The sequence below is a fragment of the Diplotaxodon limnothrissa genome, linkage group LG1 (assembly GCF_057381915.1).
Source record: "Diplotaxodon limnothrissa isolate DT_005_m linkage group LG1, D_limnothrissa_male_GT1.1, whole genome shotgun sequence".
Taxonomy (NCBI): Eukaryota; Metazoa; Chordata; class Actinopteri; order Cichliformes; family Cichlidae; genus Diplotaxodon; species Diplotaxodon limnothrissa.
In genome coordinates, this window is record NC_140596.1 from 15,625,104 (window position 1) to 15,646,194 (window position 21,091).

At 39.5% G+C, this 21,091-nt stretch overlaps 1 protein-coding gene across 1 annotated transcript in view; it reads left to right on the forward strand.

Moving 5' to 3' along the window:
- The window catches only part of itsn2b (intersectin 2b), a 38,859-nt gene that overhangs the window by 6,738 nt on the left and 11,030 nt on the right, over positions 1-21,091 (forward strand). Inside the window, exons 2-25 of the mRNA XM_085370624.1 lie at positions 1,577-1,635; positions 4,121-4,213; positions 4,859-4,922; positions 5,028-5,203; positions 5,511-5,741; positions 6,802-6,904; positions 7,347-7,483; positions 8,166-8,229; positions 8,810-8,947; positions 9,103-9,179; positions 9,851-10,113; positions 10,195-10,344; positions 10,460-10,600; positions 10,860-10,947; positions 11,197-11,336; positions 12,430-12,614; positions 16,489-17,264; positions 17,363-17,484; positions 17,617-17,874; positions 17,968-18,164; positions 19,351-19,403; positions 19,855-20,021; positions 20,196-20,226; positions 20,313-20,434. Coding sequence (XP_085226750.1) covers positions 1,629-1,635; positions 4,121-4,213; positions 4,859-4,922; positions 5,028-5,203; positions 5,511-5,741; positions 6,802-6,904; positions 7,347-7,483; positions 8,166-8,229; positions 8,810-8,947; positions 9,103-9,179; positions 9,851-10,113; positions 10,195-10,344; positions 10,460-10,600; positions 10,860-10,947; positions 11,197-11,336; positions 12,430-12,614; positions 16,489-17,264; positions 17,363-17,484; positions 17,617-17,874; positions 17,968-18,164; positions 19,351-19,403; positions 19,855-20,021; positions 20,196-20,226; positions 20,313-20,434 — 3,783 coding nt within the window. The 5' untranslated portion in view covers positions 1,577-1,628. The remainder of the gene's footprint in view (positions 1-1,576; positions 1,636-4,120; positions 4,214-4,858; positions 4,923-5,027; positions 5,204-5,510; positions 5,742-6,801; positions 6,905-7,346; positions 7,484-8,165; positions 8,230-8,809; positions 8,948-9,102; positions 9,180-9,850; positions 10,114-10,194; positions 10,345-10,459; positions 10,601-10,859; positions 10,948-11,196; positions 11,337-12,429; positions 12,615-16,488; positions 17,265-17,362; positions 17,485-17,616; positions 17,875-17,967; positions 18,165-19,350; positions 19,404-19,854; positions 20,022-20,195; positions 20,227-20,312; positions 20,435-21,091) is intronic.

The following is a 21,091-nucleotide window of genomic DNA, read 5'->3' on the forward strand; positions in this document are numbered from 1 at the left end:
ATTTCTCCAACCCAGCATAAAGCTACTTACCGCCTTCTGTCAACAAGGAGTTCATATGTGATACATGAGACAGAGTCTGCTACATTTACCCTGTTATTTACATTACAATCAACCCCTGTGGACTGTCCCTATATAATAATATTTTAGTCTGGACCAAAGTACTGGGACAGACCTGCCTGATCACACAATCACATGCAATTACTTGAAACTTATAAACCCCAACCTTCAAGAAGAAGCTGAGCCTCCTACTACATAAAACAGGTTTATGCAACAATAGGCCAATTCCCACACTTTGTTTGCAAGTGCATGACTCAACAAGAGCGGTTTCAAAGCCTGATGAGATAGAGAAAGAGTCATAGTCACTGCTAACAGGAAGGCAGGTTTAAAGTCATTGAGAGTATTGGTTTGTCGCTTTAGTGTAGTAGCTTGTCTTTACTCATTTTCAACAGTTGAATGTTGAGCTACAACTTTACTCTAGATGGACATATTGTAATCGTATCTATAGCTACAAATTGTGGACAAAGACTGAAAGTGTATAAGCAGCAAAACAACATCTGGGCTTAGTCTTAAAGGGCGTTCACACAGGAAACAGTGTGCTTGTTGAGCGTTGGTTTGTTGCTGAATATTGGTAACCAGTGGAGTTCGTTTTGTGGTTGTCTAGGTAAAACTCGAAGGCAGGACTGGGTAATTTTCCCCAGGGGTCACACAAGAAGCTTGCACCATTGTAGAGGATAAACTCATTCCTGGTGGATATTAACTTTAAAAATTAATTACCCACCCCTGTGCTAAGGTGTCTTTCACTGTCGTATTTCAACTAATGCTATTCTTTGATTAGACTGTTGCCTTCATGACCTGGACCCACATAAGCTTTAGAAAATAGAGAGCTGGAAATATCCTAACAGGATTGATTCTTGTATTGTGAAACTTATAGATTTTTCAAGAGTCTACAAAAACCTTTCTTCTATTGCTCTTAGGAAAAAAAAATGTAAATGGTTGTAAGTTTAACATTTGCTATAATTAAGTAGTCCTATCATGGACTGCAGTTGAACAAAAACTTTGTGTCTATAATAATAACTTGATGGTGTTTGCATCACACTGGGGAATAAACATGAACAAAGTATAACATCGGTACATCAAACGTGGGCAGTTTTTTGAAGAAGTGGTGTCTGTTTAACACCAAAGGGCTGTAGATCCTTTGTTCAGTCTACATTAGCTGATCAAACAGAACTGAACAAGGGTTTGTATTCCTGGACACAGTAAATGTTAATAAGTGCGTGTCGGTTTAGCTTTAGTAGTAGCATGGATTGCACTCTGGCCGCTACGACGTCAGTGTTGATAGTACTGAAAAAAGTCCATGTGGTTGAAAAGATTTGGGATGCGGCCAAAGTGAACAGGAGAAGCCCTGTTTGACTCTGCTGACCGACCAGAATCGCTCTCTCTCTCTCTCTCTCTCTCTGCCTGGTCTGTCTCTGTACCTCTCTCTGCCTTTTTATCTTCCTGCTCTCTATGACAGTACTGTCCTCTCTTAGCTACAGTATTGACTGATTACTGGACCGTGCTTATGTGTGTTTTGCAGATGACTGTGAACAGTAGCTGAGGACGTCACTGGGAGTTCTCCACCTGCGAAAATGAATGGTAAGATCACTGCGTTTTGTGTGTATAAAGGACAGTGTTAAATCTGTGTGGAGAATGAAAGAAAGAGGGGTGTGTGAATGTGGCTCTGCAGAGCTGCTGAGGCCAACATAAGGCTAGTTTTAGTGATAATTGCTGGGTTGTGTTTGGCCTACGTTTGTGTACATATTCTTGACCAGCTTCTTTATAGTTTGACACAGTTGTGCTAATTTTGAAGTCTGGTCCATATATTTTCTTTTCTTTTCTTTCTTTCTTTCTTTTTTTTTTTTTTTAAAACCCACCAGGTTTACTGATAGCTTCAGTGACAGGATTAAAGTACCCAGATTAGTATATTTTTGGTGTTGGTGCAGGTTATATATGTTGTAGGGCTGTGCGATATGACCAAAATCTCATATCCCGATATAAGAATTCTATCGTCCCGATAACGATATAAATCACAAAAATGTAACATTTTCTGTAAATTATGTGAATCTCGTGCAGCTCGACTTGCGGGAAGTGTTTCCAGCTGCGCGTCATGTAGCTGGAGTCGAGTGTTTTAATAGATGCATGAAACTATACATTTTTAGACATAAGTTGTAACGGCCGCTGTTTTCTTTGTGAGTATTTATTACACAGCGTGGTGCGGGGAAAAGCCTGTTCTAACGTTTGAGTCTAAGGTTTATTTTTTAACACCTGGCGGCTCTTTTTTACTTCTCTTCCGTAAATAATCTGCTCTTTCACGTGATTCAGTTTATTTTGAAAAGTCTCAACAGGATCTTGAGCTTTATTGTGAAAGGTTTATGTGGAACATAAACAAGCGGACATGCGATGGTGTTACCGTTGTGGAGCAGGGAAATTATTTTACTGCTATTGTTAAATAATTGTCATCATTACCATTGCATTAATAATATAATCTGGAGTTTATATTGCGTTTAGAGGTTTAAACAGTGTGTCTTTCAGAAAGGCTAAAAGTAACAGGACAGGAAACAGGCTTGGAGAGTTTTGCAGAAGTGAAAGTTATTTTGAGCAGCAGGCTAAGACGAGGCTTTAACAATGTAACAGATAGCTTTAAGAAGGCCTTAAGATGTTATGCATACAGTTATTATGTTGACCTTGTATTTCAGGTGCAGTTATGACTATTTTATACACAATGCATATCTGTGCTTATTAAAGAGTTGGAGCTCGGTCAATTAATTGGGGGTTGGAAGCTTTGTTCGGCGCGATGTCCGGACAATCTATTGTGCAAGTGACTTGGAGCCATAGAAGGAATTGCAATACATGCTTACAAAACACTTATATCAGGTCATTTTATATTAAGGTTTTAGTAGAAGTTCTTGGTTAAAACATTTATTTAGTAGAAGACATACATATAGTCTCAGTGAGCCTCTGGTCTGGTGAAAGGTCAGAAGTGCAACAGGTGAATTGAGAAAGAGCATTTGAGGACGAGACACAGACAGTTAGTAGGTGAAGAGGTGACACAAAGAGCATGTGAGGTCAACATACACACACACATGAGTTAGATTTATTTAGAGGAGAGATTAGTCATGTCTCGGCAAGAAAGAGGAACAATTCACTTTAAGACAAGAACGGAAAGTACCAGCCATGAAAATAGAAGATGATCTTCTGGGTTAAAAGTCATTGTGGTGTTGATCTGATCTATGTATAAAATGTATTTGTGACGCATGAAGGGGCGTCAGTAAATCAAACCCTGATGCTATAAAATATCTGTTCATGCTTTGATTAAGTTGAAGCTCAACTGCTGTCGGCATACAGAGTTGTCTTCCCACACGTGTGTGTTCATTAAAATCATTGTTGGACCAAGAGCTTCTGGACCCAGGGTGGTTTGTACTCTCCCTCCTCAATTTTGAACCTTAACACCGTCCTTGTTGCTAACCACAAGGCATAAAAACAGGCGCTTGTCCGTCTGTAGTGTGGTTATATTAAATATAAGAGAAAGAGAGAACTTTAAGAAATTAATATAGCCACTACAGTGACCATCAAAACGATGAAAAAATATTGCGGTAAACAGTTTATTTTGCAACATCACGAAACAAACGATAGCGTCAAATGAAACGATAGACGTTTTTATATCGTCATCCGATATATATCGTTATATCGAACAGCCCTAATATGTTGGTGTTGTTGATATATCGTGGAGTAAACAGCCTTGGTGAAGAGCAGTAAAAGTGTCTTGTTTTGCACTTAACAAAGTGAAATTTGAGCTTCATTATCACTTTGTCAATACTGGTGGATTCCCAGTGTCTGACTGCTGCTGAGGCTGACGTCAGGGTACTCTTTATCTGTGTCAGTTGGTCTGTGTGTGTGCACCTGTCTTCCTGTTTCCTTTTTTTTTACGCCTGTGTAATCTTGTGAAGTGAACTGAATATCTGATAAATTAGCTGACATTAATTAGAAAAATTAAGCCTGCTACTTCTTGGGGTCTATTTGCCTGGTATTATTTAATCTCACTGGCTATGACTGAAACTTTACATTTCCTTTCCCCCCTCAGGTGGTCCAAGTGTGTGGGCAATCTCCCCAGAGGAGAGGGACAAACATGATCAGATGTTTGACTCCCTCTCCCCAACGATGGGCTACGTCACAGGTACAGACATTTAAACATGCTGTTTGTCCATGATTCACACAGTGACTGGATGCTGGTTTTCAGAGTGCTATTTTATCATGATGAAACTGGAAATTGCAAATGGCTGTGACTCAGTTGGTATCCCTAATCCCCAGCCCCTCCCCATGCTGAAGTGTCCTGGTGCAAGACATTGAATACTAGGTTCCTTCAGATGGCATGCCAGTGCCTGTGTATGGAAGTAGAAAACATTGTAAAGCGCTTTGTAGCACCAATAAAGTTGAAAAGTGCTTTATTAATGAAAACATGTGGCCCGAGGACCAGAACCGGCCTGTGAGCCATCTCAGTTTGCCCTGCAACATCCTAAAAGGAAAAAAACAGGTTTATCTATGCAGTGCTAAACATTAAATAACTGGCAAGATGCATATAAATTTTGATGAAATATTTGGATGGAATTTTAGTGAGTGTCTAAACGAGGGTGGCCTGCTGGAGAAAATGTTACCCACCTGTGATTTACAGTAATAAACAGACACGTACAAATACAGACGCGACGAGGCACATGTAAATATAACCAATATAACATATGTATTAAAGTCCAGATAGTGATGTACAACCTCATACTTGTAAACTGACACTTTTTTGTTTTCTTCCCTCTCTGTCTTTTTATAGGAGACCAGGCAAAGAGGTTTTTCCTTCAGTCACGGCTGCCTGCATCAGTGTTGGCTGATATATGGTGAGAGAAACACAGACTCACAGTGGATAAGATGCTGTGCTTGAGAAGATCTTCCTGAGAACCCATCACCGTTTCCTTGCTTATGTTTTGTGTTCTGTCTCCCAGGAGCCTGGCCGATATGAATAAAGATGGAAAGATGGACCGGCTGGAGTTTTCTGTTGCTATGAAGCTTATAAAGCTAAAACTTACGGGTACACCACTTCCCTCATCGCTTCCAATCATCATGAAGCAGCCTCCAGTGCGTGCTCCCACCATGAACAACCCCACCAACCCTGCCTATGGTACGATATTATTATTATATCGTACACTATAGCAGTGAATTTGTTAGAAAATTAACATTTTACTATTGGCAAATATGTGGAGTTTTCCTTTAATGGACATGGCCCACAAAAACGGGAAAGAACGAGCCGCTATGGCTCCTAGGTAGAAGCGAAAATATGATTTTTTTTTAAAAAAAATGTTTAAATGAAGATCCTCCATTCAAAGATTTCGGAGCACTTAGACTAATCTAAACTGTGTCTGACTGATTGTTTCCATGCATGCATTTAGTCACTGTGATCAAAAATGGTGTATCTAATTGTGTCATAGGAATTGGCTCTATGGTGCATGGAACAAACCTTGCCATGTTGACTCCTATGGCCGTGTCACCTATGACACCAATGACGGGCCTCAGCCCAATGGTTCCTTCATCATCAGGAATGAACCCACTAATGATGTCCACTGCCCCCACGCCCCTGGTTCCAATTATGGGAAATACCACAGTACCAAATGGCACCATGGGTCTCCTCCAGCCAATTTCTTCTGGAGGTTTGAATACTGGTATGTGTAATTCTCTTATCCATTAATCAGTTAGCTGTCATTTTTGTCTTTTTCATCTTGTATCTGAGAGACTTCTAACAGGAAATCTATTAGGATATTATTAAATATGCTACACTTTAAATATTCCAGGTTATCATAGCGCTTTGTGTTATCTGATCAATGTTTATCATGCTAGTTGATCAGGTTGTCACGGCTGAAAACTAACTAAAGAAGCAAGTCCATGAAGCAGCAGAACTTTGTTCTGAAGATTTTCAAAGTTTTTCTGTTTTAAGAGAAGGTTTTGTCCAACAACTTGAACAACTTTGGTTTTGTTTATTTTTTTTTAAAGATTAGTACATTTGGAAAAAAGTGTATTAAATATTCTGTCAGCTTTTGAACATGATAAACTTGCATTAGCTAATAGTGAGCAGGATTTGTATGCAAACTTGACCTGGATTGGAGTTTGGCCCAAGCAGCTTGGTAGTGCTTAAGTTTTGGAGTCCACTTAAAACTAGATCTAGATCCACAAATTTTGCATCACGTCGATGCTCTTAAGAAAATACCTCAAACTAATCAGAAACTAGATATTGGTTGGGGGACTCGAATAATGCATGTTATGGAGGGAATGTTCATCTTTGTGTGTGATCTGTTAGACAGCTCTTGTTTGTCTTTTTGGTTATTGCTTTCTTGATGCTTATCTGCTGTTTGTTGTAGTATGAAAACTGCTGAGGAGAAATGCTGGCTGTTCTCTCATATTAAATACTGTATATTTGCTGACAATGAAGCAGTTCTGGGTATTTTAAGGGAAAACCAGGAAAATGGAATGGCTCCTGTCCTGTTTTGCAGAGTCAGGTTTCTGTCTCATCTCCATACAAATGGCCTCCCTGTCCTTGACAAGGTTACAACAGTGATCACAGTACAGGCATCTGCCATTTAAGAAAACTGTAAAGACAGAACCCTCAACTTTTCCACCAAGTGAAAAAAAGAACATCACATTTTGTAATTGTGGTTAAGTGTGTGAATAACATTTTGTGCCCTATTGTTGAAATATGATTAACGCGCATGTGTGTCTCTGCTTCAGGCCTACCTCTATCTGCGACCTCTTACGCCTCTCCGCTTGGACGCGCCTCTTCGCCTGCTGGTATAAACATGGCCCCAACACTGCTAGACCTGGGATCTGGCAGGTAAGACCTGCACATATACGTAAGCATGTCTGGGCAACCTCTGACTTGTTTACCTTGTCAGTTTCTTTTAGCCCTTTTCAACTAGTACCTGCTCATCTCGACTGGGTCTGTAGGGTTTCCATTAAGTGTTAGAACTCGGTTCTAGGTACTTTTTTAGTAACTACTCAACCAGGGTCCCAAGTGATCTGAGTCGACACGAAAAATGTGACAACAACAGCAACAGACTGCCTGCCACTGACTGCCGATTCAATGGTGTCAAAAGCGACTACTCACAAAAATCCACTCCGTGATGCATACAAATGACATTACAGGACTTCTGGCTGCATTGCTATATGTCAGAAAAATAAAATTTCAGAAATTGAGTTGAGTCAAGCTGAGTAGGTATTAATGGGAAAGGGCTATTATCTGTACAAACATAAACATTTGGTGTATTGTTTTTCAGCTCCGGTTCTTCAACCCCATCTGTGATGTCCCCCATGAATGCTGTTCCCAGTGACTGGGCTGTGCCACATGCTTCCAGACTTAAATACAGACAGCAGTTCAACAGCTTGGATAAACAGATGATTGGATACCTCACTGGTATAATGCATTTATGTGTATGCTCACTGTATAGGTTATATAAAACCAAACTATTTATGGAATTTAGGTGTGGAGACAGTCACTGATGACTTCATTTTCCTCCCTCTTTTTTTTCCCCTGTATCAACCTTTAGTTAGCTTTAAGTAGTGGAGGCTATAGTAGCGGGTGTGTTCAGTCACAGTGTTTCTCAACACACACATGCACACAGTCAAGTATTTGTTTGTCCTTTTGTTCTGCAAACCTTGTAAAACCTGTTCTTATGAAAAAACAAAGATTTATTGAAATGACAATGAAGGTCAGATTTTTTCCCCCCAATTTTCTTAGTAATGCAACTTGACTGTTATTACGCAGTCTGTATGGTAACAAAATTACACAAAGGGCTTCTTTTATTCCTTCAAATTTTGTGTCCTTGTAGACCTTTGTAAAAAGCTGAGTGTTTTCATGCTGTCACAGACTGTTTACCATCATCTGCTTTTTAGAATTTTGAAACTTTGTACAATGTCACTCTAGGAAAAATTGGTTATGGTGTTGCAACTGCTTCCTGTCTTCACCACACGTTATATGTAGATTAATTCATATATCATCAGCCACTGTACTATTTCACACACACCACTCCTTTCTTCTTCCACACCCCCACACCTCTGTGCTCCACAGCTCTGACATTTGTTCCTCTTCTTACCAGGTCTGCAGGTGAAGGGTGTGATGGAAAGTACGATGCTGACAAAAATACAACTGGCCTCCATCTGGTAGGATTATGTGTGTATTTTGGTGTGTCTGAACATGTCTTTTGATTACTACAGTCAGGTTTGGCAGCCAGAAGTATGAAAGGTCATGCAGTTGTAGCATTATCACAATACCGCTTTCATTATTAAGGAAGTAATTGTTTTTTGTTTTAAGAATGCTGTTCCCAGTATCTATTACTTGTTAAAATGGGTTAAAAAATCTGACAATAGATTTGCTGGTTTTTTTTCTTTGTTTTTCTTTTGTTCTACAATATTTTTTACGCAACTGAATACAGCAGGATTTATCAAATCAAATGGACATGTTTTCTACAGTTAGCTACTTAATGCTATAACTGTTAATTGTTTTTATTGAATTTGGTTGAGTTAGTTTTATATGATCATGCATCTTGTGCTTCAACACCTAGTCTGGTTATGTCAGAGCAGCAAGTCCAATAGCTGTAATATTGATGTTGTAATTGTAAATATGAGGTCCAAATATTCCTGAGTAACAATATTTATTTCCCATGAATATTATTCTGCTGAATTTAAGTATGATAAGTGTACATTATGTTCTATAAAAGTCCAACTTGCAAATTTCCTGCAGGAATTTAGCAGATGTGGATAAAGATGGCAAGCTACAAGCGGAGGAGTTTATTCTGGCAATGCACCTCGTGGATTTGGCAAAGAGTGGTCAACCACTGCCATTAACACTGCCAACTGAGCTGGTACCACCCTCACAGAGGTATGTGGACACACATGTTCTGCTTGACCAAAACCTCTCCAACATTCTCTATATATAAATGCGTGACGTAACGTTTTTTGCACAAAACCTTGTTATTATGTGAGTGATGTTGCATGCTGTATTTTCAAAGAAACTGATTGAAATCTGTATTGCAGGAGTGCCACGAATGGCCTCAGCTCTTCCCTGATTGATAACTTGGAAATTGAACCGCCACAGAAACCAAAAATGAACAGTCAGTACTACCAATAAACACAACCAACTCACACAGGCAGCAGCCTTTTTAAACTGAGGGTTCATGTGCAGCCAGCAGCTATGGATCATAAATATTTATTTTATTTTTTTGAACACTGAGAAATACTAATATAATGGGTGTAGTTTGAGTTTCCCCTCTTCTTGTAACTGCATTTCACATCTCAGCTTTAACCCTCTTTTTTTCTCTCTCTGTTTCCTTGGTTCACTACTATGGACTTCAAATAAGATGAGTTACAAAACTTGCAGCTCATCTGTGTGTTTCCCATGTAGTGCATAGATTTGACTACCAAAAATACAAAAGAAAATGATGCACAGATTAAAATGATTTTATCATAAATATGAGAGAAGCTGCGCATAGTAAAATGGAAACAGTCGGTCAAACTCTAGTAATAAGTCTGAGTCTTTAAAGAACAGAATCTGGAATGTGGTGCACGTATTGGTGACTTAGGCTACAAGTAGCAGCTGGAATGTTTGGACGTTGTTAAATGCTAATCCTCCAAATCTTATAAAAATCATTCACAATTTTTTTTTTTTTTAAGACATGATCTCAAATAAATAATCAGTATTTAGTCACATACATGTTCACAATTCTTTTCTTAATGTTACATGAAAAGTACAGTGATCTGTCATGTCTTCCTACTTTATTTTTAGTATCATTTGAAGATAAATTCAAAGCAAACTTGGAACGAGGGAATGCAGAGTTGGAGAAAAGACGACAGGCCCTACTGGACGCTGAGAGGAGGGAGCAGGAGCGGCGTGCTCAGAAAGAGAAAGAAGAGCGAGAGAAGAGAGAGAAAGAGGCTTGGGAGGCTGAGGAGAGAAGGAGGAAAGAGGAGGAGAGGAGGCTCGAGCTCCAAAGAGAGCTGGAGAGACAGAAAGAGGAAGAACGGCAGAGGGAGATAGAGAGGAAAGAGGTGAGGTGAACGTCTCTGAATGAGTTGGTTTGTTCGCAGTGATGCGTGGTGTACTTACTTCTGTGTGTCCGTTTATTCTAGGCTGCACAGCGGGAGCTCGAGCGTCAGAGAAAAGAGGAGTGGGAGAGGAGGAGGAAAGGAGAGCTCCAGTTAAAGAAGGAACAAGAGCAGGATGAAATCACCAAACTGAAAGCTAAGAAGAGGAGCCTGGAGTTGGAGTTGGAGGCAGTGGTGAGTGCTGAAGAGACATTTCAGTCCAACATAGAGCAAAAATACTTTCTGTCTACATGTTGTGGAGGTTTTTTAAGCTATCTCATCTCTGTTCTTCTGTCTCTACCTCTTTTAGGGTGACAAGCACCGTCAGATCTCGGACCGCCTGCGTGACTTTCAGAACAAGAAAAAACTTCAGAAGACTGAGCTTGATCTTAACAATCAAAGGAAGGAGGCACGTCAGCAGGATATTAACAATCTGCAGAAACAAATTGAGGTCTGTGCTTTTTTTCTTCCCCATTTTTTTTCTGAGATCATTTCTGAGTTTCATTCAGTTCCTTGTGTATTTCTATAATATCCTAATATTATGACATTTAGTGCTGAAAGTAGCAAGGATAGTTGTTTAGTAGTTTACCTATGTATATGAGTATTGCTTTATTGAGAGGGTGTGTGTCTGTTAATCTTTTTTTGAAACTCCGCCCCCCTCCAGTGATGCATTTTTTTTTCTTTTTTCTTCTTTTTTTTTTATCCATTAGGAGTTCCAGAGAAAGTTGTCCCACTTGACTCCGGAGCAGAAAAGACTGACTGAAAAGCTGAAAAATATGTCTCTGAATAACCTGCCTGGTTAGTAGTGAAAAATTAACATGCCAAGCTTTGGACCATCAATCATAAAAAAATGGAAAATAAAATGAAAAGAATACCTCTTATATGGCAAATTGACTCATTTTAATTATCACGGTTTTCATTATACCTGTTGTAATTATAATTACTTAATACATGCAACCAGAAGAAGTAAATGCAAACAATTTATGGATTGTTGTCTGATAGATGTACCACCAGTTACCGCAGTGACTGTATTTTATCTGCTTGTAGCATCGACAGTGTCCACCCTAAAAGTGAGCATGACGGAGAAAAAAGGGACGTGTATGAAACTGCGAGAACAGCTTGAAGTTCTGGAGAAAGAGACGGCTGCCAAACTAGCAGAAATGGACCAGTATAACAAAGACATGCAGGTAGGAATCTGTCACTACTTCAGTCTGCTTTTTGGCCAGATGCGTGTGGAGCAGCAGCAACACAGTAAATACAGGTAGAAGGTGCTGTGTTCTCGTCTTGTGGCTAATAAACTAAGCAAGCCCTTAGTTTATTTTACAGCTAGTAGGTACAGTTTGTGTTCTTTGCATGTGTGTGGTACCGAGTTATGTTGGATTTAAACGGACTAAACACTGCAGGTGTGAAAACAGCCTTAGAATACTCTCATGAAAAAATGTTGAATGCTTGCTTTTGCAGTCGTTGAGGTTCATGGCAGCCGTGTCAGGGAACAATAGTTAATGTCTTCTTGCAGTTCTTCTGGAATGTGTAGGATGGTTTCCATCCTTGATCAGTTAAGGGCCAGAATCTCAAGCTCTGTGGATTATATTATTTTTTTGTACTTATTCTCAGCAGTGCAAAATCGTAGAACTGTAAAGCTTTGATAAAAAGGGGCTGCTAGTTTGGATCGACTTCCTTGAAACATATTTATTTTAATTTTTAAGGAGACTGTTTTCCTAATATAAATTTAAAAGCAGTGATTTATCAAATTGAATATTAGACTGTGTCCTTTACAGCTGATCACTAATATTGCTTCCTGGCCCTTGAGGCCTTTTTTGTCTTTCTCCTTCCCTGCCATACTTCCTACTTTGGCATCTGATACGACATCTTAAACTTTGATTCCTCTTTTTCCTCGTCTTCTGGACATTTCTGCTCTTCCCTACACTGGATCCTTTCCTCTCTTCCCATTCGCCCATTTCATTCCCCTTTTCAGTGTGTGGGTGCTGAGGAGTCAATACTCCAGGCTCTCCTCTCTCTGCTGGCCTGCCTCCGTAACCTCTTCTACCTACTAAAGGTTTTTGCTTTAGGTCTCATTATTGTTCTTGCCTTGTTGTATCTTGTGTTTTGGTCCCCTAATTTATCTCTTTCTTTTCTACTTTTTCATAATTTTTAGTCAGGTGTTGGATGCTGTTTGTTTATAGGCCTTAGACTGTGCCCATGTCCGTCTTGCATCCTTTAATTCAGCCATTTATCTTTCAGACTGCTAGTAATTATGTGAACTATCTTTGTTTACACCAGGAACTGAGAGAGAGCCAAAGAAATCAGCAGGCTGCACTGGAGAAACTGCGCAGCATAAAAGAAGACAAACAGCGTGAACTCATGCGAAAGAAGGAGCAAGAAGAGGAGATGAGGAGGAAGGAAGAAGAGAGGAAACGACAAGAGGAGGAAAGGAGGCGCAGGGAGGAAGAGGAAGAAGCTCAGAGGTACACTTTGAATTTACATTTGTGTGTTATAAATATTAGTCATCAGTTATACAGCAGATGCCATATGCTCTTTTTCCAACCAACACAAAACGTATTAAGATGTTATTGAATACTGGATATAATTTGTTATTCAGTCAAGTTTGATGATGTTGTTTACTTAAAAAATAACCTTTTTTGTCATGATCAAAAAGATAAAGAGACCAATAGAAAAAAATGTAACAACTCCATATACTGATAATTCACACAATTCCGAGATGAAAATAATGTCATCAGTTCAAAAAACAAAACCCCAAAATAGGCAGGATCCATATCGAACAATTTACGCTGAGATTGACACTTTAGTACAGCGGTCCCCAACCTTTTTTGCGCCACGGACCGGTTTATGCCTGACAATATTTTCACGGACCGGCCTTTAAGGTGTCGCGGATAAATACAACAAAATAAAACTAGTACCGGTACCAAAAAAAGAAGATTTATTCATAACACACATGAAAAGACCCAGGAAAACCGAGTTAATGATAAAAACGATAACAAAATAATGCTGAAAACCGATAAAAACCCTGAAAACCATACATTTCACACCCGAGCCCCAACTCTCGCGGCCCGGTACCGGTCCGAGGCCCGGGAGTTGGGGACCGCTGCTTTAGTAGATCCAAAACTTTTAGCCTAGAAAAGGTTCCCGTGCCATGGCCAGCGTCTTCTGTTTGTCCTCAGACGTTTTTTGCAATTATGTTCTTCAAACCAGTTGAAATAGCTTTGGATTAACTTTTGAGATATTTTTCCTACATGGCCTCTTCTCAAAACATTTAAATCTTTCTGCCTTTTCTTCAGTTATCTTTATATCAGTTTAACTTAGTAATAGTTAAATACATATGTTGTATGTAAAACGAATCTGTGAAATGCTAGAAAGAGTAACTGAGGAAAACAAAGACATGTTTTTATTAGGAGACTTTAATATTAATTGGTCGGCTCCTTCTTGTCTTTTAAAGAAAAAGATAAGTTCATCAGCGTCGGCTTGTTGCCTGTCTCAGATGATCACTATTCCCACCCGGGTCACGGTCAACGCAGGAGGTCATAGGTCATCATCATGTATTGATCATATATATACAAATGTTCCTGAGCATTGCTCTAATATTGTTTCTATTCCAGTTGGCTATAGTGACCATAATCTTGTAGGTTTGACTAAGAAAATGAAACCACTGAAAACTGCACAAAAGATTATTTTTCATAGATCTTACAAAAATTTCAATGCAGATAAGTATATTAATGACGTAAAAGAAATTCACTGGACTGACATCTGCCTCGAGAATGACCCTGATAGGGCATTATCTATGTTTATTGAAAACTTTTGCTACCTGGCTGATAAACATGCCCCCTTAAAAAGATTTACTGTTAAAAAGAACTATGCACCTTGGTTAGATAACGAACTTAAGGTTGCAATGTCAGAGAGGGATATAGCAAAAGCAAAAGCACATAAGTCTATCAGTCCACAAGAGTGGGCAAGATATCGCGAGTTAAGAAATCAAGTAACTAAATTGAATAGGCGTAAAAAGAAAGAATATTATCAACTTAAGCTCAAAGAGGCCAATAAGGACAGCAAAAAGGTGTGGAAAGTTTTAAATAATATAATGGGTAGAGATCTTGCTCCGGTGATGCCTCACATCCACACGGGTGGTACGTTTATAAGTAAAGCCAAGGATATTGCCAATTATTTTGTGAATTATTACAGCAATAAAATAACAAATTTAAAATCTAATATGAGCAAAGGCGATCCCACCTTATCCTGTCGTCTTATACAGGATGTTATCATGAATAATAAACCATGCCAATTTAAGTTTGAGGCAGTGAACGTGCAGATGGTAGAGCGCTTATTGACATCACTTCCTGATGATACATCCTCCGGTTCTGATAACATAGACAGTAAACTGCTCAAAGTTGCAGCCAAGTTTGTGTCCCTTCCTATATGTCACATATTTAATAAATCTCTGGCATGCAGCTTATTTCCATCGCAGTGGAAAGAATCGAAAATAATTCCGATTCCTAAAAACAAGAATGACATTTTTAATGGTGTCAACAGCAGACCTATCAGTCTGCTACCCATTTTAAGTAAAATTATGGAAAGGATTGTCTACGAACAAATTCAACATTATCTAATAGAAAATCAGTTACTCACTCAGTTTCAACATGCCTACAAACCTGGTTATTCCACCAGTTCAGCTCTCATTCACATGACAGATAACTGGTACAAATACCTAGATAAAGGGAATTTGGCCGGGGTGGTATTTCTGGATTTTAGTGCTGCATTTGATTTAATAAATCATGATCTACTGATAGATAAACTAAAATGTTATGGATTTTCACCAGCTGCTTTGTGCTGGATGGAAAGTTATCTGTCTGGAAGAAGGCAAAAGGTTTATTATAATGGTTATTTCTCGGAGGGCCGCGAAATGAACTGTGGTCTACCCCAAGGCAGCTGCCTCGGTCCACTTCTCTACTCAGTTTTTACAAATGATTTGCCGTATGTCCTGGATAAATCTCATCTTGTAATGTACGCTGATGATTCCACCATGTTTTATTCAGCCAGTAGCCACTCTGAATTGACAAGCGTATTACAACTAGATTTGCTGAATGTGTTTGATTGGATAAGTAAAAACAACATGATTATAAATGTGACTAAATCCAAATCCATGTTAATAGGAAGTAGAGCACGTTTAATCAACAGTCCACAACTAAATCTTTCCATAGCTGGATCGGCATTAGAACAGGTCACCCAGATTAAATTACTTGGTGTTACCATAAACCACCACCTTTCATGGTCTCAGCACATCAATTCTGTTATTAAGAAAATGGGACAGGGCATAGCTATAGCTAGGAAATGCTCCTTTTATATTACTTCTTCAGTTATGAAAGATGTCATTAACGCATTAGTATTATCTCATCTAGAGTACTGCTCAATCATCTGGTCTGCAGCTAATAAGACAGATCTGAATAGACTTCAGTTAGTCCAAAATAGGGCGACCAGATTAGTGTTAAGGTGTTCATACTATACAAGTATTGACAAAATGCATGATAAACTTTCTTGGCTTTCTGTACAAGCTAAATTATACTATGGCTTACTTGTATTTTTAAAGAAAACAATACTGTTAAACACACCACACTTTTTTTGTGCTCAGTTGCAGTATCCAGATGAAATTCATAATCATGCCACACGATTCTCAACCAACCACAATTTAGTAATTCCTCGTGTTAAAAGTAACTTTTTGAAAAACTCTGTTATATTCAGAGCATCGTTTCAGTGGAATAAGTTGCCTGAGGCAATAAGAGAATTGGCTTCAATTCATAATTTTAAAAATCACCTAAAAGCCTATTTAGGCAGTTTTTAATGTATTTGTAAAAATTGTAGAGGGTAATATCACTTGTAATGGAAATTGTGTATTTTGTTTGAGTGTTTTGTTTTGTTTTTCTGCTTTTATATAATTTTTAATATTCACATGTTTACATTTCAGTATTGTAAAACTTTACTGTAGATCTAATTGTTGTAACATTTTATTTGGAGATATTTGATGGCTTGGGCCCCAGGAAGACTAGCAACCACTGTTGTGGAAGCTAATGGGGTTCCTTATAAATAAACAAATAAACAAATAATGACCAGTTAATAGTGCATTAATTTGAGGTGTGTATGCCTTATAAACTCAACTTTCCAGTCCTCTGATCAAATTCTTCTGGGCTGGGGTGGAAGGTGTGGTGCACCCTGATATATTGGTGGTTGTGAGAAATAGCTTGGTTGTTTTGAATATTTTCTCACATCATCACAAATAACTTTTTCATTTTAATGTTCAGACTTTTAAAGCTTGTTTTTTTTTCTCACTTACAGGCGTATTAGGATGGAAAGGGAGCGTCAGAGAAAGCTTCAGGAAGAGAGGGAGGCCAAACAGAGGGAAGAGGAGGAGAGACAGAGACAGGCTCTCATCCAGGCTGCCAAGGAGCAGGCAGAACGAGAGCTCAGAGCAAGGGAGGAGGCAGAGCGGAGAAAACGAGAGGAAGAGGAGAGAAGGAAAAGAGAAGAAGAAGAGCGCCAGCGCCAAGCAGAGAGGCGGAGGCAGGAGGAGGAGAGGCGAAAGCTGGAGGAGGAGAAGAGGAAGCTAGAAGAAGAGAGGAGAAAACTGGAGGAGGAGAGGAGGCAAGAGGAGAAGAGAAGGAGAGAAGAGGAGGAACGACGCAGAAGGGAGGAGGAGGAGAGGAAGAGGTTAGAGGAGGAGCGGAAAAGGTTAGAAGAGGTGCGAAGGGAAGAGGAGCGCCGAAGGGAGAGAGAGGAGGAGGAGAGGAGAAGACAGAGGGCTGCTGAAGCAGCTTTCCGAGACGCAGAGGAAAGGCGAAAGCAGGAGGAGGAGGAGAAGAGGAAGCGGGAAGAAGAGAGGAGAAGGCTTCATCAGCAGCACGAGGAGGAGAGGAAGAGGCGTGAGGAGGAGAGAAAAAGGGCAGAAGAGGAGAGGAAGAGAAAGGAGGAGGAAGAAAAGAGGAGGAAAGCTGAAGAGGAGAGAAAGCGGAAGGAGGAGGCGTCTCGTCAGCAGAAGCAGCAGCAGCAACCACCTAAAACAGGAGGGAAGATTGATATTCAAGCTCTGCTGAGAGGGCTGGAGGAGCGGAAAGGTGTGAGGGACAGTTGCATGTTTTGAAACCTTTATCAGCTTCTGTTGTCTTTGTTTTATAGATCACTTCACTTTATGATGTCTGATTTGGTGCTACAGGCGGGCAGCCGAGGGCCAAGCAGCACAGGAAGTCAGCATCGCTCACATCCTTCAAAGCAGTCTACCCATTTACTGCACGAAACAACGAAGAGCTCAGCCTGGAAACAGATGACATCATCGAGGTAGGAATAAAATCAGGGGTTCACTCTTTTCTTTTCTTTTTTTTTTCTTTCTTTTTTTTTTTCTTGTTGTTGTTGTTTTTTTGACCCTCAGCTTTTAACTTTCCTGTCTCAAACCTTCTCTCCTCTGCTCAGGTTGATGAGACGACAGAGCGAGAGGAAGGCTGGCTGTATGGCAGCAAGCAGGGGACGATGGGCTGGTTCCCAGAGAGCTACGTCGAGAGAGTGGGCCCATCGAATACAGCTGATAGCACTGCTCCTGCTCCTCCTGCTAAACTACCGCTGCAGTCACAGCTTAGTAATGCTCTTAAGGCTGCCAAAGTGTCCGGGACAAAATCCGCCTTCACACCAACACATTCTCCAAACCCTGCAACTTCTGAGAGTCAGGAACAGGTGAGGGCTTCACACAGCACTTACTGCTCCTTACAACTGTATAATTATTATGTGGATAGGTTCAACCTCTCTGTGCTGTTATCTTTTCATCAGCGGGTGGTGGGTACCCTGTTAGCCCAGGCGCTCTGTTCCTGGACAGCAAAGACAGATAGTCATCTGAACTTTAATAAGGACGATGTGATTCAGGTATTGGAGCAGCAGGAGAACTGGTGGCTGGGAAAACTGAACGACGAACAGGGCTGGTTCCCCAAAACATATGTGAAACCTATTGGAGAAGATGAGGGTTCAAAGTAAGTACTTGCTTATGTGTGGATCTTTACTTTTTCTAAGACATCAGCAGCTTTTTCCTTCTTGGATTTGGATTCAAAATCTCAACAGTCTTTTATAGCCTTGGAAATGGAAACGCTTACTGTTATTTTAGTTTCTGATAATACTAACAAGCCTCATTGAGAATGATTTTTTTTTTTTTCCCTTTCCTTTTAGGAGACACTTTCTTCCTGAAACTTTACTGTAATGAAATACGCAGCTTAAAGAGTAATTCAGGCTGCAAAAATGTTAATATTTGGTTTATTATGGTTTACTCTTTAAAAATGACTCTTATTACTATATCACTCTTATTACCATCACTATATATATGTATAAAAGGGGAAAACACATCTCTTCTTGTTTAACATTAATCATTTTAGCATTTTAACTTTTAGTTTTGAAGCAGATTTAATCTGAACTTCAGCCTTCATGACAATCTGAGGTTGTACACTTTGTATAATTTAGACCTCTTTTAGACCACTAATAAGCAGAAAATTCCTGTGTGGATGAACATTATTCACTACTGACACACGGCTGAATTCAAGTCTTAGTGATCATGTGAAAAATACAGTTTTTCACCTTTCACGTTCAATCAAATGTAAACATAAGGAGATATGTTTTCAAGGGTTGGCCAGCCTGATTTAGACAGTCTGTTGTATGGTGGGAACGTTGGCTTTGTGTACTTATGTAAAATCAGTAAAACAGAAAAACATACTTCATTGTCTTTTGTTTAATTAATTAATCTCCATTAATTTGCATAAACTCTGTAATCCTGTGTGCCTTCCATATGTAAACTTTGGTGCCATTATCTCAAACTAAATCAGTCAAGTCAAGCCGCATGATAACATGACCAGTCACCTACATTCACAGGTGCAGCAGGATATGCACTTTGATTCCAGCTGGTATTGTAGGAAACTGAGCCTGAAGTTTAAGCTCTTGATTTACTAGTCAGTCAAGTGCAGGTTCATCTGTGTTTGTGACATTTGGCTGGTGACCAAAACAATGAGACAGCAGGTTTACGAAGGCCTGAGCAGATTCCCCAATGACTAGAAAGGTTTGCATTTCTTTAGTTAAACTTTGCGTGTGGCGTCATAAGTTTTGGGAGATGCATGGGTGGATTGCCAGACTACTATGCATGTATGTATTGTAATATTGTCTCTGTCTTTACAGTGTGAAGAGCTCCTCTGCTGATGCTCCTGATGGGGATAGCCTGCAGCTTGAAGGTAAAGTAAAAAGTCTTGTGAAATGTAAACTGCGCTTCCTGATATTGAATACAACTAAGAGTCCAAACTGTATGCAGTCTGTTTGACAGTCTGTTTGAGGAAGTCACTTGGATAAGCAAAGAAACGTTTCTCCCACTGAAAACTCAACGTCCAGATGAACAGAATCAACTTTTTGGGATCATATTTTAACATTTTATAAAGATTAAATGATTGAACAGCCTAAACTACACAATTTTTCCCTCCTTGGTGTCGATTTGTTTAGCTTTTCACATTTATTTAGATAATATATGCTTCATTCAAAATTCAACATTACTGTTCATCTGCTATCATTCAGGATTTGTTGACTCTTTTAATTGGACTATGATGGAGGTTAGTTTATCGATGTAAACAACACGTGGGCCTATAGCTGTATTGTTGTGTTTTAGTCTTTTTGATTCTTTTTCTTTTCCAGAATTTGTGGCCTTGTACACCTACGAGTCTCCACAGTCCGGTGATCTGACATTCAAAGAGGGAGATGTGATCCTGGTGAGCAAGAGAGATGGAGAGTGGTGGAACGGCTCGATAGGAAACCGCACGGGCGTCTTCCCCAGCAACTACGTCAAACCTAAAGAGACAGATGTAAGAACACTCAACATAACACACACGGGGCATGAACTGGTCTGCTGCAATAAATAATTTGGGAAGGTCTTATTTAAGACTTCAGTTTGTGACAATTTCATAATAGATTGCATTATAACATAAAGGGTTATAAAAGAACACATACTAAAATATAAACCCATCTTTTATTTTCAGACATCGAGCACATCTGGAAAGAAAAAGCAAGGTAACGTTCTAAATTTCAAACATGTTTTGTTGAAGTCCTGATTGTACATTTTTCTGAAATAAGTTGTTTGTGTTTTATGTCCACAGAGGTCGCTCAGGTTACTAGACCTCACGCTTCTACTGGTCCTGAGCAGCTGAATCTGGAAAATGGCCAGCTCATCCTCATCCTCAGCAAGGATGTCTCAGGCTGGTGGCTTGGTGAACTGCAGGTCAGCGTTTAGGGGTTTTTAAAGTTATAGTCTTTTTTTTTTTTTTTTTTTTAACTAGGCTACCACAAGCCCAAAACAGATTCATCCTTGCTGACACAAAGGCACAAAGACAACTCGAATGTCTATAAGCACGAACAACGGTGAGAAGCCCATTAACCACAGGTCCTCACAGACTGAGTGGATTGGTCACCGTATAACAAGCACACTCATTTATAAAATTCCTCATTATTTAGCTTATAGATATTTCACACACACATATTCCACTATGAGTACATATTTCCAACATATAAGAAGTGTTTCAGTCACTCATCTTCCTCTTTCAGGCCTTGCACTCAACAAAGTCATTGACAGCACTCATCTCCAAAGTTGTGGCTGTACTCATTCTGCCTACGTTTCTCCTTCCTCCTTAGAGAACCACTTTTATCTTTTTCTTTGCTAAACATAATTTATTATACTGCTGGACAACAAACACACAATGATCACACAAGCTGTTGCACTGTTGACTTCAACAGGTTCCTGCACATTTTCCACATTCCTGCACATTAGAATTCCCAGCATGCCCACCTGCCTTGTTCAAAGATACTTGGTATCTGTGATACTGGGCCTATTTACTTGGTTCAAATCAGTACCAAGTTTTGCAGTATTGTACACAACTAG